Here is a 14,000-nt window from a genome sequence, read left to right on the forward strand (position 1 = left end):
AAGAACATTTGGGAGTTATCCACATATAGATGATATTTAAAACTATGGAGATAAATAAGATTGCTAGAGAAAGAAAAGAACCCAGTACCCAGAACATACCATGCTCATGGTTAGGAAGAATCAATATCGTGAAAATGGCCATACTGCCCAAGGTTATTTATAGATTCAATGCCATCCCCATCAAGCTACCAATGAGTTTCTTCACAGAATTGGAAAAAACTGCTTTAAAGTTCATATGGAACCAAAAAAGAGCCCGCATTGCCAAGACAATCCTAAGTCAAAAGGACAAAGCCGGAGGCGTCACGCTACCTGACTTCAAACTATACTACAAGGCTACAGTAACCAAAACAGCATGGTACTGGTACCAAAACAGAGATATAGACCAATGGAACAGAACGGAGCCGTCAGAAATAATGCCACACATCTACAACCATCTGATCTTTGACAAACCTGACAAAAACAAGAAATGGGGAAAGGATTCCCTATTTAATAAATGGTGCTGGGAAAATTGGCTAGCCATAAGTAGAAAGCTGAAACTGGATCCTTTCCTTACTCCTTATACGAAGATTAATTCAAGATGGATTAGAGACTTAAATGTTAGACCTAATACCATAAAAACCCTAGAAGAAAATCTAGGTAGTACCATTCAGGACATAGGCATGGGCAAGGACTTCATGTCTAAAACACCAAAAGCAACGGCAGCAAAAGCCAAAATTGACAAATGGGATCTAATTAAACTCAAGAGCTTCTGCACAGCAAAAGAAACTACCATCAGAGTGAACAGGCAACCTACAGAATGGGAGAACATTTTTGCAATCTACTCATCTGACAAAGGGCTAATTTCCAGAATCTACAAAGAACTCAAACAAATATACAAGGAAAAAAACAAACAACCCCATCAAAAAGTGGGGAAAGGATATGAACAGACATTTCTCAAAAGAAGACATTCATACAGCCAACAGACATATGAAAAAATGCTCATCATCACTGGCCATCAGAGAAATGCAAATCAAAACCACAATGAGATACCATCTCACCCCAGTTAGAATGGCAATCATTAAAAAATCAGGAAACAACAGGTGTTGGAGAGGATGTGGAGAAATAGGAACACTTTTACACTGTTGGTGGGATTGTAAACTAGTTCAACCATTATGGAAAACAGTATGGCGATTCCTCAAGGATCTAGAACTAGATGTACCATATGACCCAGCCATCCCACTACTGGGTATATACCCAAAGGATTATAAATTATGCTACTACAAAGACACATGCACACGTATGTTTATTGCGGCACTATTCACAATAGCAAAGACTTGGAATCAACCCAAATGTCCATCAGTGACAGACTGGATTAAGAAAATGTGGCACATATACACCATGGACATGGATGCAGCTGGAAACCATCATTCTTAGCAAACTATCACAAGAAGAGAAAACCAAACACCGCATGTTCTCACTCATAGGTGGGAACTGAACAATGAGCTCACTTGGACTCGGGAAGGGGAACATCACACACTGGGGCCTATCATGGGGAGGGGGGAGGGGGGAGGGATTGCATTGGGGAGTTATACCTGATATAAATGATGAATTGATGGGTGCTGACGAGTTGATGGGTGCAGCACACCAACATGGCACATGTATACATATGTAACAAACCTGCACGTTATGCACATGTACCCTAGAACTTAAAGTATAATAAAAAAAAAAAAAAAAAAAAAGAAGAAGTTAGCAAAGAAGCCTGAGAAAGAGTAGCAAAGGATAGAGGAGGAAAACCAGATTTTGTTTCCTGGAAGTCTAGAAAAGAGAAATGTTTTTAAAAAGACAGAATGTAAATGCGTAAGACAATACTGAGGGGTGAAATAAGATGAGTCCATTTGATTTAGCAACACAGAGGTCGTTGATGAACCCAGCCAGAGTTTTGCTGGAGTAGAAAAAGTAGAAGCCGCATGGGAGTAGATGAAAGAATGATAGTCATCATAGTAAATACAAACTAGATGGATACTTGACTGTACATTTTGTGTATGAGTATCCACAAAATATTTGCCATCCATTAAAGCTATCTTTTGGATTAGCTTTGTATATCAGCTAACACTCATATGCCTATATAGGTGTTTAATAATTGAGTATATTTTATAAACTTGGTGTTTAACTGAAACATTTACTTTCATTTTGATTTGTCAGAAGACAAAATTACAACAAATTTAAAGATCTTAATTGGCTTTAATTTGCAATTCTAGAATCGGGCAACACTGTATGCCATAAAATAGAACAAGTGTTCTGATGAGCTGAGCAAGGGAGGTTGGTTTTATATACAGAAAAAGACTGAAGAAAGCAGAAACAAATGACAAAAAGTAGATTGGTCATTTAAAGTTACTTTCCTTGTGAGGTGGGAACAGGGAAACACAACAACAGAAAAATAACTGGTTAACATCAGGTTGTTTCAGGTTACTTTTTCTGGGATAAGGGTTAAAGCAGAGGGAACTTTATTATCATGCCAACTGAAACTGGCCTGTTTCAGAATTTTGGCTATTATTTCCCTCTGATTTCTTAGGTCAGGTAACAACTAAGTTTCAGTTTGGTGCTATGGGACTTCAGTATAAGTGACTCCATTTTGGTTTTTAATCTGGTCTGTTGGGGCTTAGTGTAGGAGCTTAGTCCAAACTAATGGCCTCATGTACTTTTTATTTAACAGATTGTAGTGCTGGAATAGATGCCACCTTAGACACTGAGAAATAAGAATAGATGCCACCTTCGTCACTCAGAAGTAGAGTACAAATGCATAATGTTCATTCTTGTGTCAAAGGGAGGATATTTAAGTCTTAAAACCTTTTGTTTTGTTTTTGGGGAGGTGGGGAAGGAAAGAGTAGAAGGAGAAAGGGAGGCAGAGAAAAGCTTAGAGATAATACTAGCCTCCTTTACTTAACCAGCTATCAACAGTACAAGCTGCTTGCCAAGCTAAGGCACATGATTCTGGAATTTAAGGAAATGTCTTTCCTGAGGATCTCCTCTACTCTAAACTGCTACAACCAATGAAGAGTACTTATTTTATTAATCTAGATCAGAGTTAATGAAATTAACTTCATAGAAATTATATTCTTTACCATGATCTGGTTTCTGCACCTGCAGCAAAGTTCTTCATACTCTGGTTGGTTTCCACTAAATGCTAGACATAAATCTGTGTGTAGGTTTTAGAGATAGGATCAGAAAGGATGAATGAAAAGGACTTAGGCCAGAGGCTAGCAGATGTGCTTGGTTCATGTTTCCTCATACACAGCACCTCTAAGCCAAAAGAAATAACCTAACAATTCCACTTATTAAGCAGATAGATCCAAACAACTAAGTGTTTATGTCCAAACAACTCAGCATGTGTTAAAGACCATACAACTTCTCAAACCTTGGAATCAGATTGGAAACCATAAACCACATGTCCTGTTCCACGTTGATATTTTTGCACAATATGTGGTTTTAATCAAAATAACTGTTTTTCCCTAAAAATGTAATGCTCTTGTGAATTTGCTGTAACTCTCTGGGGTGCCTCATTGCAGTTTGCGAGCTGTGGACTCAGAGCATTATTCCAAGACTTTTTGTTTTCCATTTAAATATTTATTTCTTATATTTTGTACCTCTACATCAAAAACCAACCAGATCATTGGTGAAACATAGTTTATTTTAGGATTTTTTGTTTCAAAATGCATGAAAGTTAAACATACATAATGTTGAAAATTTGGAAAATACAGCAAAACATGGAGAAGAAAGTAAAAATCACTTCTAATTCCACCATCCACCAATAACTACTACTAACATGTTTTCGTTTATCTATCCAGTTATTTTCTATGAAATAATAACTATGACTAACTCTGATTTTAATGGATGGTGGAAATCTGTAGTTTAGTGTGAATTTCATACCCTTTAGTTGTGACTTGTCTATAATGACTTGGGATAAGTAAATAAGGTAGAGTTATAGCTGCTTCTTTCCTAAGTAACTGCTTTCATTAGTTGTGTATCTGACTGAAGGGCATGAAGACCCCACCATTCATGAAGGAGAAACCTGCTGCTGTGTTTCTAACCTAGCAAATGCAAGGTGTGCCATTTACACAGTGGTTCCTCATTATAGAGGCACAGACACCAATAGATTTCAGTAGAGGAACTTTTTTTGAAGTACTAGTCTAATATGTTTTAAAAAGATAATGTGACACGTATTTTCCTTCTTTTAGCAGGTGGACACACTTTCTTAAAGTAATAGTATGTCATGGCCCTGCTATAAGATAGTAGTTCTAGAAGACTATCTAATAATTCAGACTAAAGCTATGCATATTGCTACGACACCACGTGGAAAACTTTTATAATTCCATCTTATTTCTGATGTATATGTTTTATTTTCTATGCCTTCATAAGGACTAAAAGCTGAAGTTATTTACATGAAAATAAGATTTTTGTTTGAGTTCATTTACTTGAGATATGTTTTTAAAATCCACCTTCTGTCACACTATAGAAGTAGATTTTGAATTATCAAAAGGTAGAATTATAACTTCAGAAAAGAAGAAAATGGCCAATTTAGTTTAACTCTGTGTACAAAAATTTATTTATAGTCTCATGTATTCATTCCACACCCCCTTTCTTCTTTCCTTCTTTCTCCCTCTGTCCTTCTTCTTAATAATAATTTTTAATTCTGACCAAAATAAGTTGTGGCAGTACTTTCTTAGCATAACTCGGACTGTTGAAAGGTAATTCTGTTCTTTTAAAAAATCCCTAATAGGCTGGGTGCAGTGGCTCACCCATGTAATCCTAGAACTTTGGGAGGCAAGGCCAGAGGATTGCTTGAGCCCATGAGTTTGAGACCATCCTGAACAACATAGGGATACCCCATCTCTACAAAAAAATTGCAGTATTAGCCAGGTGTGGTAGTGCACAACTGTGGTCTCAACTACTTGGGAGCTGAGGCAGGAGGATGACTTGAGCCCAGGAAGTTGAGGCTGCAGTGAGCTGTGATCGCACCACTGCACTCCAGCCTGGTTGACAGAGTGAGATCTTGTCTCAGAAAAAAAAGTGGTAGGGGGCCCCATGGAGAAAAGGTGGAAGCAAGATAAAAAGACATGGGAGCCAACCTGAGAGTTTTCAGTGGCCAAAACTAGAACAATTTGAGCAACAAAGTAAGTGATGAGTATTTTATTATAAGTCAAAGAATAAAATAAATATCCATTAGTCCATAATGATACAGATAAGTAATTAAATGAATAAATAGGGGAGAAGGGGCAAATCTTTCTTACGGAAGAACTCTAGATAATAGATGTAGAGGGAATGGAGGAATCAGAAAATCCCATTAGAACACCGCAGGAATAATTGCTCAAGCAAGAGTTACAGATGAATGCCAAAATTAGTAAGTGAAACTTTTCTTTGAGCTGCTAATTTAAAATCTTCAGAAGTACTAGATCCAGTTTCATCTGATAGTTTCTTAACCCCAGATTACTGATAGATTCAAATAGTATAGAAGTGTGGTATGCAGTAAGATGGATATAGCCAACAAATTTTTTTCAACATAAAATATACTGTGTGTTGCTCTGTTTTTTTTTTTTTTTTTCCAGAAACAGTAAAACCTCATCAATTCAATGTAATTTGGGGTACAGATATGAAATCCTGTTTTATAAATATTTTATTCTTTTTATTTTCAAGGTCTCGTTAACTCAAACTAGGATAACAGTTGATTAGAAGACCTAATGGGGTCCTGTTTTAGTAAATAATAATATGTAATTGGCTGAGGATGATTATTGTCATAGTAACAAATTAGAAACTAAAATTAAACTCCTCTCCTGTATACCAGTCATTCCTTTGATCTGACCATTAATGGAAGCTGTTTTTAGTTTGTGTACATGTGGGAGATATTACTTTTATTAGTTAAATATATTTTACCACTTAACCAAATGAGTAACTTGTAGTGTGTCTATCTTGGGACTATAACTGGTGTGATCAATGAAGAATGATGTATTGTTCTTAAATGTGGAAATACGTTTAGGTTAGTGGTGGCAGGTGCATGCATTTTCTGGAAAGCTCTGTTTACCAGATTTTTAGTGGCCAAGGAGTTACACAGATGGTTAATAGTACTGCTTAATTGTTGTAGTCAGATTGAGTAACACATAATTCATAGCAATTCTGAAACTGAGAACACAAGAATGATAAGCTATATGATAAAGATTACAGTTGCTAGTTAGCAAAAGTACAGACTACACATTGTTGACTAGCAAGCCATTCTTATAAAATGCATATGATAAAATTTTCTTGACAGCTGTTTTCAAAGTGAACCTTTCTATGTCATCATGGTTCCTTTAGTAAATTTACTTGTAAGGTTTTTTTTTTTTTTTTAATCAGTGTTTCTTGCTGAAAGAAATCAAAGAAGGTATAAATAAATAGAAAGACATTCATGCTTGTGGAATGGGAGACTTAATATTATTAAAATATCTATACTGAAATGCATTCCACCCCTATCAAAATCCCAATGGTATTTTTTGCAGAAATTAAAAAACTATCTTAAAATTCCTACAGAATTTCAATAGACCACAAAAGGTCAAAACAATCTTGAGAAAGAACAAAGTTGGAGGCCTCACACTTCCTGATTTCAAAACATACTTCAAAGCATCTAATTTAGATGGCATACTTAATTACTGGCATAAAGATAGACGTACAGACCAATGGAGCAGAATAGAGAGCTCAGAAATAAATCATTGCATATATGGCCAAATGATTTGCCACAAAGGTACCAATACCACATAATGGGAAGGGACAGTATATTCAACTAACAGTGTTGGGAAAGCAGTGTCCACATGCAAAAGAATGAAGTTGAACCCCTACCTTACACAGTATACCAAAATTAACACAAAAGTAAAGACCAAAACATAAGACCTTAAACTATTCAACTTGTAGAAGATAATATAGGCAAAATCTTTAGGACATTGGATTAGGCAGCAATTTCTTGTGTGCAACACCAAAATCATAGGCAACAAAATAAAAAATAGACAAAGAGGACTACATCAAAGTTAAAAACTTACGTACATCAAAGGAATCAATCAGCAGTGTGAAAAGGCAGCCTACAGAATGGGAGAAAATAATTGCAAATCATACATCTGATAAGAGGTTAATGTCCAAAATATATAAAGAACTCCTACATCTCAACAACAATAAACAACCCAATTAAAAAATGGGCAAAGGTCTTGGACAGACATTTCTCTGAAGAAAGTATACAGCCAATAAGCATGTGGAATGATAGTCATTAGGGAAATGTAATTCAAAACCACAATGAGATAGTACCTGACACCATCAGGATGGCCACTATGAAAAGAACAAAACGTTTAAATTACAGCACAGTAAACAATGAAAAAAAAGAACAAAAACTAACAAGTGTTAAGGATGTAACGCTGGAACCCTTGCATACTGTTAGTGAGAATGTAAATTGATGCAACCCTCATGGAAAACAAAGGAGTCCTCAAAAGATTAAAAATAAAATTATGATCCAGTGATACTGCCTCTGGGTGTATATCCAAAATAATTTAAAACCGAATCTCAAAGAGAGATTTTCACACCCACGTTCATTGCAACATTATCCAAAATAGCCAAGAGGTAGAGGCAGCCCACGTGTCCATTGACAGATGAATGGCTAAAGAAAATGTGATGTATACATACAGTGGAATATTATTCTACCTTTAAAAAGAATTTCTGTCACATGCTACAACATGAACGAACCTCAAGGACATTATGCTAAGTGAAACAAGCCTGTCACAAAAGGACAAATAGTGTGTGATTCTGTTAATACTCATATGAAGTATCTAAAGAGTCAAAATCATAGAAACAGAAAGTAGAAAGGCAGTTATCAAGGTCTGGGTAGAGGGGAGGGGGCAGAATTAGTGTTTAGGGAGTATAGCATTTCAGTGTTGCAAGATGGAAAAGTTCTAGACATCTGTTGGAAAACACGTGGATACACTTAGCACTGCTGAACTGTACACTTAAAAATGGTTAAGATGGAAAATTTAATGTTTTTTTTACCACAAATTTAAAAAAGCAGTGTTTCATTGCCTAATTCTATATTCGGTTAACAATTTTACTGATTGTCTACTATGTCCCAGGCACTTTCCATTATTATTCTTTCAGTGACACTTGTTTCCCATTTTAGAAATTAGGAAATAGACACTGAAAGGTTTAGAAACTTATTTCTGTTAGACCCTACATGTGGTATAGCAAAACTGTGTTTACCTAACTGAATGAGTTGTCCAATACTTGCATATAGACAGTGTTTCCAAAATAAAAGGAAATGGGTCGCTAGAAAGCAAGGCAAGAGAATTGAGACTAAAATAATGAATATTTGAGGATAAATTTAGCAAGTTTGCCACTTGGAATATCACTTTTTTGGGCATGTCTAGTTCCAAAACCACTGAATGTATTGGACCTGTTGGATTTGTTGAAAATGCAGATGGTACAATCAAATGTAATACTCATAAAGGGAAAAGAATACAGTTTGAAAGTTTTTATGAAGACATGTACTGCCTAATCTGTGAATTGAAAGTATCTTTTAAAAACTTACTTCCCATCATATTCCTAGGTGGTAGTGAATATGTTTCAGATGAGAATGTTTCAGATAATCCTAATGAAGTTAAATGATTGCAGTCTACCATATTGTGAGGAGAAGTTGTTAGCCGTGCAAGATGAGGACAGAATTAAAATATTACCATAACTGGCATTTGATTTGAAAACTACAGAGATAAGCTTAGGTTCCTATTTATGAAAACCATTCTCACAGCCCAGTGAAATATCTTTTAAAAGGTTCTATAGTTACCATGGATACTTGTTAGCTTTGATAGAGTATCCATATTCAGTCATCTGAGGTGAAGAAGCCAAAAAACCCATGAACTAATGTCACAAGTAGCTTCATCTCTAAATTCGTACTAGTTTGGGGATGGAAAGGGTAAGTTTCCTGAAGATTAGAGTGTTGGTTAATTGTCACTGCTTGGAAAGCAAAATATTTAGGATGCACATTGCCTGAATTTGATCCTAGTATTCACTATTGATATGTAACTTTTTCATTTAACTAGTACAGGCCATTTCTTAGATTTTAGCATAGGAATTTAGATGATTAGACCTTTCTGAAAGTTGATGAAACCTAGGGAGTACACTCAATTTCTGAAAGCCATAGAGACAGACAATATTGAAGGCATTGGTCCCCATGGTAACATATTTGCATTTGGCCCAGCGTGGCTGGTTTCTGCCTAGCTTCTTTTAATTGCTATATATTGACAGCCGTTTTCACAACTATTTATAAAATGTCAGATAAGTGAGCATGTGTACAAGGGAGTGCACACCATACCTTAAGCTTGATTAGATACTTCAGATGACAAAGAGCTCTGCATGAAGAGTTACTGAGGTATTTTTGTCATTTCCTAATGTGTCTGTCACATAGTAGAAGCAAAAAGCCTTTCAAATTATTTAAATATTTTCCTCAATTCTCTTTTAAAACAGGTGACAAAAGAGCTGAAACAGTATGACAACAAAATTATAGAATGCAAATTTGAGAACAACAGCTGGGTCTTCATGAGACAGAGAACAGACAAAAGTTTCCCTAATGCCTACAACACTGCCATGGGTGAGTATGACAACTTACCAGTGCTTATTATCTTAAAAAAAAAAAAAAAATTAAGATGTTAGACCCCAAGTGTGCTGCCTTTGTTGTTTTGCTTAATGCGGCATAGTCATTTGGACTTCATCCTTGTTTGACGGGAAAGGTATGTCACGTCTGTATTCTCTTTGGCTCCAACTGGCTTGTACGTTCTCCTCTCTAAACTGGTGGTCTTATGCCCATGCGCCCAAAAGAGAAGTTTAAAGGGCAGGATACTGGGCTGTGTACAAGTTGAATTTATTGAACAACAACAACAACAACAGAAACCACAATAATTTCAGATCTATTCAGAACTATAAAAACCATTGTTTGCCAGATGGTAAAAGACAAAATTAGCAGGGGAAAATGTAATTTCCAGCTCTTAAAATAGCTTTACAAACAATGGAGAACAAAGTAAATGAAAACCATTTAAAAAGACAAAATCTGCTATGCTGTTCTTCAGAGTGTTCTTTGGGTACAATATGAATGCTTTGGGAATTCAGAATAGTAAGTTTCTCTCATGGGGAACAACACATATTAATTGAAGTTTATAAGGTATACCGCTACCAGTAGCTGTTGTTGCTCTGGATTGCATTTTTAGTGGAATTGAAAAAAGGTAAAAACCAAGATAACAGGTTAATCAAACTTTACTTTTAGAATGTGCAGTTGATGAGGAGGATATGATATAAGCTAATGAGAAAATATTGAAATTTCCAGTTTCAGCTTTGCAGTTTAAAAGTTACTGTTGTGCATTTAGGAGTTCTCATTGGAACTAGCATCCATTTTCAGACAAGATGAGTTAATTTCCAAAGTAGGGACGATTACGCCAATGTCTTTTCTTCCAAGACCAAATAGGTAAATAAAATGAAAAGGACTGGCACTAAATTTTGATAAGAGAAGATAATATGGTCTGCCAGCTACAATAAAACCACGTATTCAGTAGGAATGGTAGCTGGTGCCATGTTTTATGTTTCGTAGAGTGGACTTCTTTCTGAGAGAAAGATTGAAGGACTATATATAGTACACATTTTACAAGTTTTAGTTGAATTCAGACTGTGGTGTAATGCATTGTGTTAGATTAAAATCCCATAAAAACTGATTTGGAAGGGATAGAAAACCTTGGGGAAGACATGCTTGTAGCCCAAATGTTTAAAGTTTTGGTTTAAAATTAATACTGCCATAAAGAGTAGCCATTAGACAAGCACATATTTTGGGTGTAGGGGAGGGAGGAGATAGTTCAATGCGAAGTATGTCACTCAAATGGGTAAAATGGAAATATTTGGCATATTGGGATGAAAACCTTTCTCATAAGCCTGTGGTGAGTCAGCTGCCTTAATTAACCCTCACGTGAGACCCGTGTCTCCCTTTGTCCACAGCTGTGTGCAATAGCATCTCAAACCCTGTCACCAAGGAGATGCTGTTTGAGTTCATTGACAGATGTACTGCAGCTTCTCAAGGACAGAAGCGAAAGCATCATCTGGACCCTGACACAGAGCTCATGCCACCACCACCTCCCAAAAGACTGCGCCCTTGAACCTAAGACCTGCTTGTGACTTCAGGGTTAAGAAGAAAGATGAATGAGGAAAAAACGCTGTTGCCCACTTTTGTAGCCAGAGAAATTGAAAGACGACTGTGGCTTGATGTTGATACACATTTGAATTTTTTTTAAGAAAAGAAAGGTATTGTAGCCAGCCTGTAAATACTTAATGCATTTGTTTCCTCAATGCTACAATACATCATGGACTTAAACGTTTTATTTATCTGATAAACTCAGCCTTACCTTGTGGAATCTGAAGATTGAAATATCCAAAGGTTTAAACAAGATTGAAATCAATGAAAAAGAGGCCTTGTTTATATATGGGTAACTTCACATTTAATTTATAAAGTTAACAATCTGGAAACTGTGAGCCCATAAAACAGTATCTTTTAGAAGCTGTGTTACAACTATAGCAAATTTTCCTTTTAAAAAATTCAGGCAATGGCATTAAACATTCTTGCTGTCATTTACCATGGATTTCCTACATTTCTGAGATCCCTGTATTCAAAAACAAATGACAAGGTTGTTAAGTATTGTACTATATTAAACAGCTTGGTCTGGTTTATATCATTTTAACAAGTTTTTTGGAAATGTAAAAGAAAAAAGTAAAGCTCCATTTTTGTGAATTGCATCGTTTCTAAAGGGAGTATTTTGAGTATTTTCATCTGTTTGTATTGTTTCGACTGTGATATCAGATATCCAATGTGTCCATTCTGGCAGTGGTTTTGAGTTACTTCATGGAACTTAGACATACACCACCAGGTCCTTTATGTGTTGTTTTCCTGGAAGACTTTCCTTTTTTTTAAATGCCAGGGCTACTTCTGCTTTACCTCAGTGGTATCAGCACATTGTAAATTACATTAAAACACACAACTCACTGTGATCTGTGGGAGTGATATCAAATACAAACAATGTTGTGTTACTTCCCTCGAACAAAACAGCAAAGGGAATGCCAGCTGACTTCTTTGATTAGAAGGTAATGTCATGGGATAGAATGGTGTCACTAGAAAATGCTCTCCCACTGCTAGATAAATGCAGAGGCAAACTGTAGACATCTGTAGGAACTAAATATCAAGGAAATCAAGACATTTATTTTCAAAGCCAGAATTCTATCTGCATTCTATTCTGCGGATGTTATTTCTGTTATACATCTGAATTTCAAAATGTTTACTGATAGATAATGGATTTAAAGGGCGGCTAATTGATTGTCGGCCATTGTTGAGAAACTGTTCAAATTGGTTTGTGTAAGAACTCTGAGAATTAGCTAAATGCAGACTAATGTATTTATTTTTAGAGGTACAGGTTTTAAGTAAATGTATTTAAAACAAATTTTCATGATCTGAATTGTATATGTATATGCATATCTGTGTAAGTATATGCAAGTGTATATTCTTCTACCGATTCAGTCAGACACGAAATCCAACTGAATTACCTGGTAGACTGAATATCTGACAGGATTTCTACATGGACATAGCACAGATGAACCAAAAATGTATTTATATGCACCTGAGTTTTAATGTTTTTAAGCAAAGTTTTCTCCTGCAGTGCTTTTCTATATGAAATAGTTGAGTCATGCTTGGGCTTTTTCTTCATTGTTCCCAAGTCATGTAGTGTATAGTGAATTTATCCAAAACGCCATTGTAATGTTTTTTACTAGAGTGCTTTTGCACATTTGGGCACTAAAGGGATTAAAATAACTGATGCCACAGTGACTACTGAAAGAGGGAAAAATCTCAAGGTTCCATAGTATCTTTTACAAAATGGATTTTAGAAAAATGCCTGTGCAACTCCAAATAGTCTGGTGCCTGCTTCCCCAGGACGAGTGACTCTTCCACGGTGTGCTGCTTTCCTCCGAGCCTGTGGAAAGGCAGAGCCCTCTTGCAGATACGAAAGCAAGCTTTTGCCAGTGATCTTTAATGGAGTTAAAATGTTTATGGTAATTGTAACCTTTCAAATGAGTTACGTGAAAAGAGCATCTCACTCTTAATACACCCAGATATTTTCTTCATGTCTTTGTGCGTTTTAGCAGGACTTAATTTTCTTAATTTATTCTTTCCTTTCAATTATAGTGACATAGAGTAGTTGGCCTTATAAGTAGATCCCATTTAGCCCCTGAACGTAATACCATCTGCAGTATTATAAAAGTCATTTAGAAGGTCAGGGGGATAATCTAGAGGCAGGATTTTGGACATTGTGAAGGAAATGTGCTCTTTCTCAGCTCACTTCAATAACTATTTTCTGAGACTGAAGTTTTTTAGACAGGAATAAGAAAACTTTGCTTTCTTCAGTTATCACATGTAAAAGCTTTTGCTTTTTGTTAGGAAAAGGTGTGGATGACTCTACTGCGTGGATGGTTACATTTGCTTTCCGTGAAATGCTCAGAAAATGTCAGGACATTCCTTTTCCAATTGTGTGTCAGTGCGTATTGTAATAAAACTACTGATTTAAATTAGCATAAGTGTATCTACTTTGTTTTACTGGTGATACTCTTGTGTCCCTTCTATTGCTGGCATCACATCCTACTTCTGTCAGCCACACCCAGTGTAATCCATCTGGCTTTGTAGAGATTAGCATAAAGACTTGGAAAGCCTCTATTTTTCTTTCTGAGAAACTGAGAAATTTGATTGACACAGGGGGGTGTAGTTTGAACCTTTTATTTTTGAAGTGGAGAGGAATGGGAGAAAGCACATCTTTATATAATGTTTATATTATTTCTCTTCATCTAATCTTAGCAGTCTACTGTATGAGTAGATACTCTGTTACGTTATTTTTAATGCATTTAAACTTTTTAGAATACTCAGCAATAGCAATAAATATTCTGAAATGATG

The 14,000-nt window shown here is 35.9% G+C and overlaps 1 protein-coding gene across 2 annotated transcripts in view; it reads left to right on the top strand.

Moving 5' to 3' along the window:
- The window catches only part of RNGTT (RNA guanylyltransferase and 5'-phosphatase), a 347,371-nt gene extending 333,747 nt beyond the window's left edge, over nucleotides 1–13,624 (top strand). Inside the window, exons 15-16 of one of the 2 annotated variants that reach the window (XM_023205265.1) lie at nucleotides 9,499–9,622; nucleotides 11,011–13,624. In XM_023205265.1, coding sequence (XP_023061033.1) covers nucleotides 9,499–9,622; nucleotides 11,011–11,168 — 282 coding nt within the window. In that variant the 3' untranslated portion in view covers nucleotides 11,169–13,624. Of the gene's footprint in view, nucleotides 1–9,498; nucleotides 9,623–11,010 lie in introns of those variants that run through there. The other variant, XR_002730197.1, reaches the window with a different exon arrangement.
- The last annotated feature ends 376 nt before the right edge of the window (nucleotides 13,625–14,000 follow it).

This window comes from Piliocolobus tephrosceles, chromosome 5 (genome assembly GCF_002776525.5).
Source record: "Piliocolobus tephrosceles isolate RC106 chromosome 5, ASM277652v3, whole genome shotgun sequence".
Classification (NCBI taxonomy): Eukaryota; Metazoa; Chordata; class Mammalia; order Primates; family Cercopithecidae; genus Piliocolobus; species Piliocolobus tephrosceles.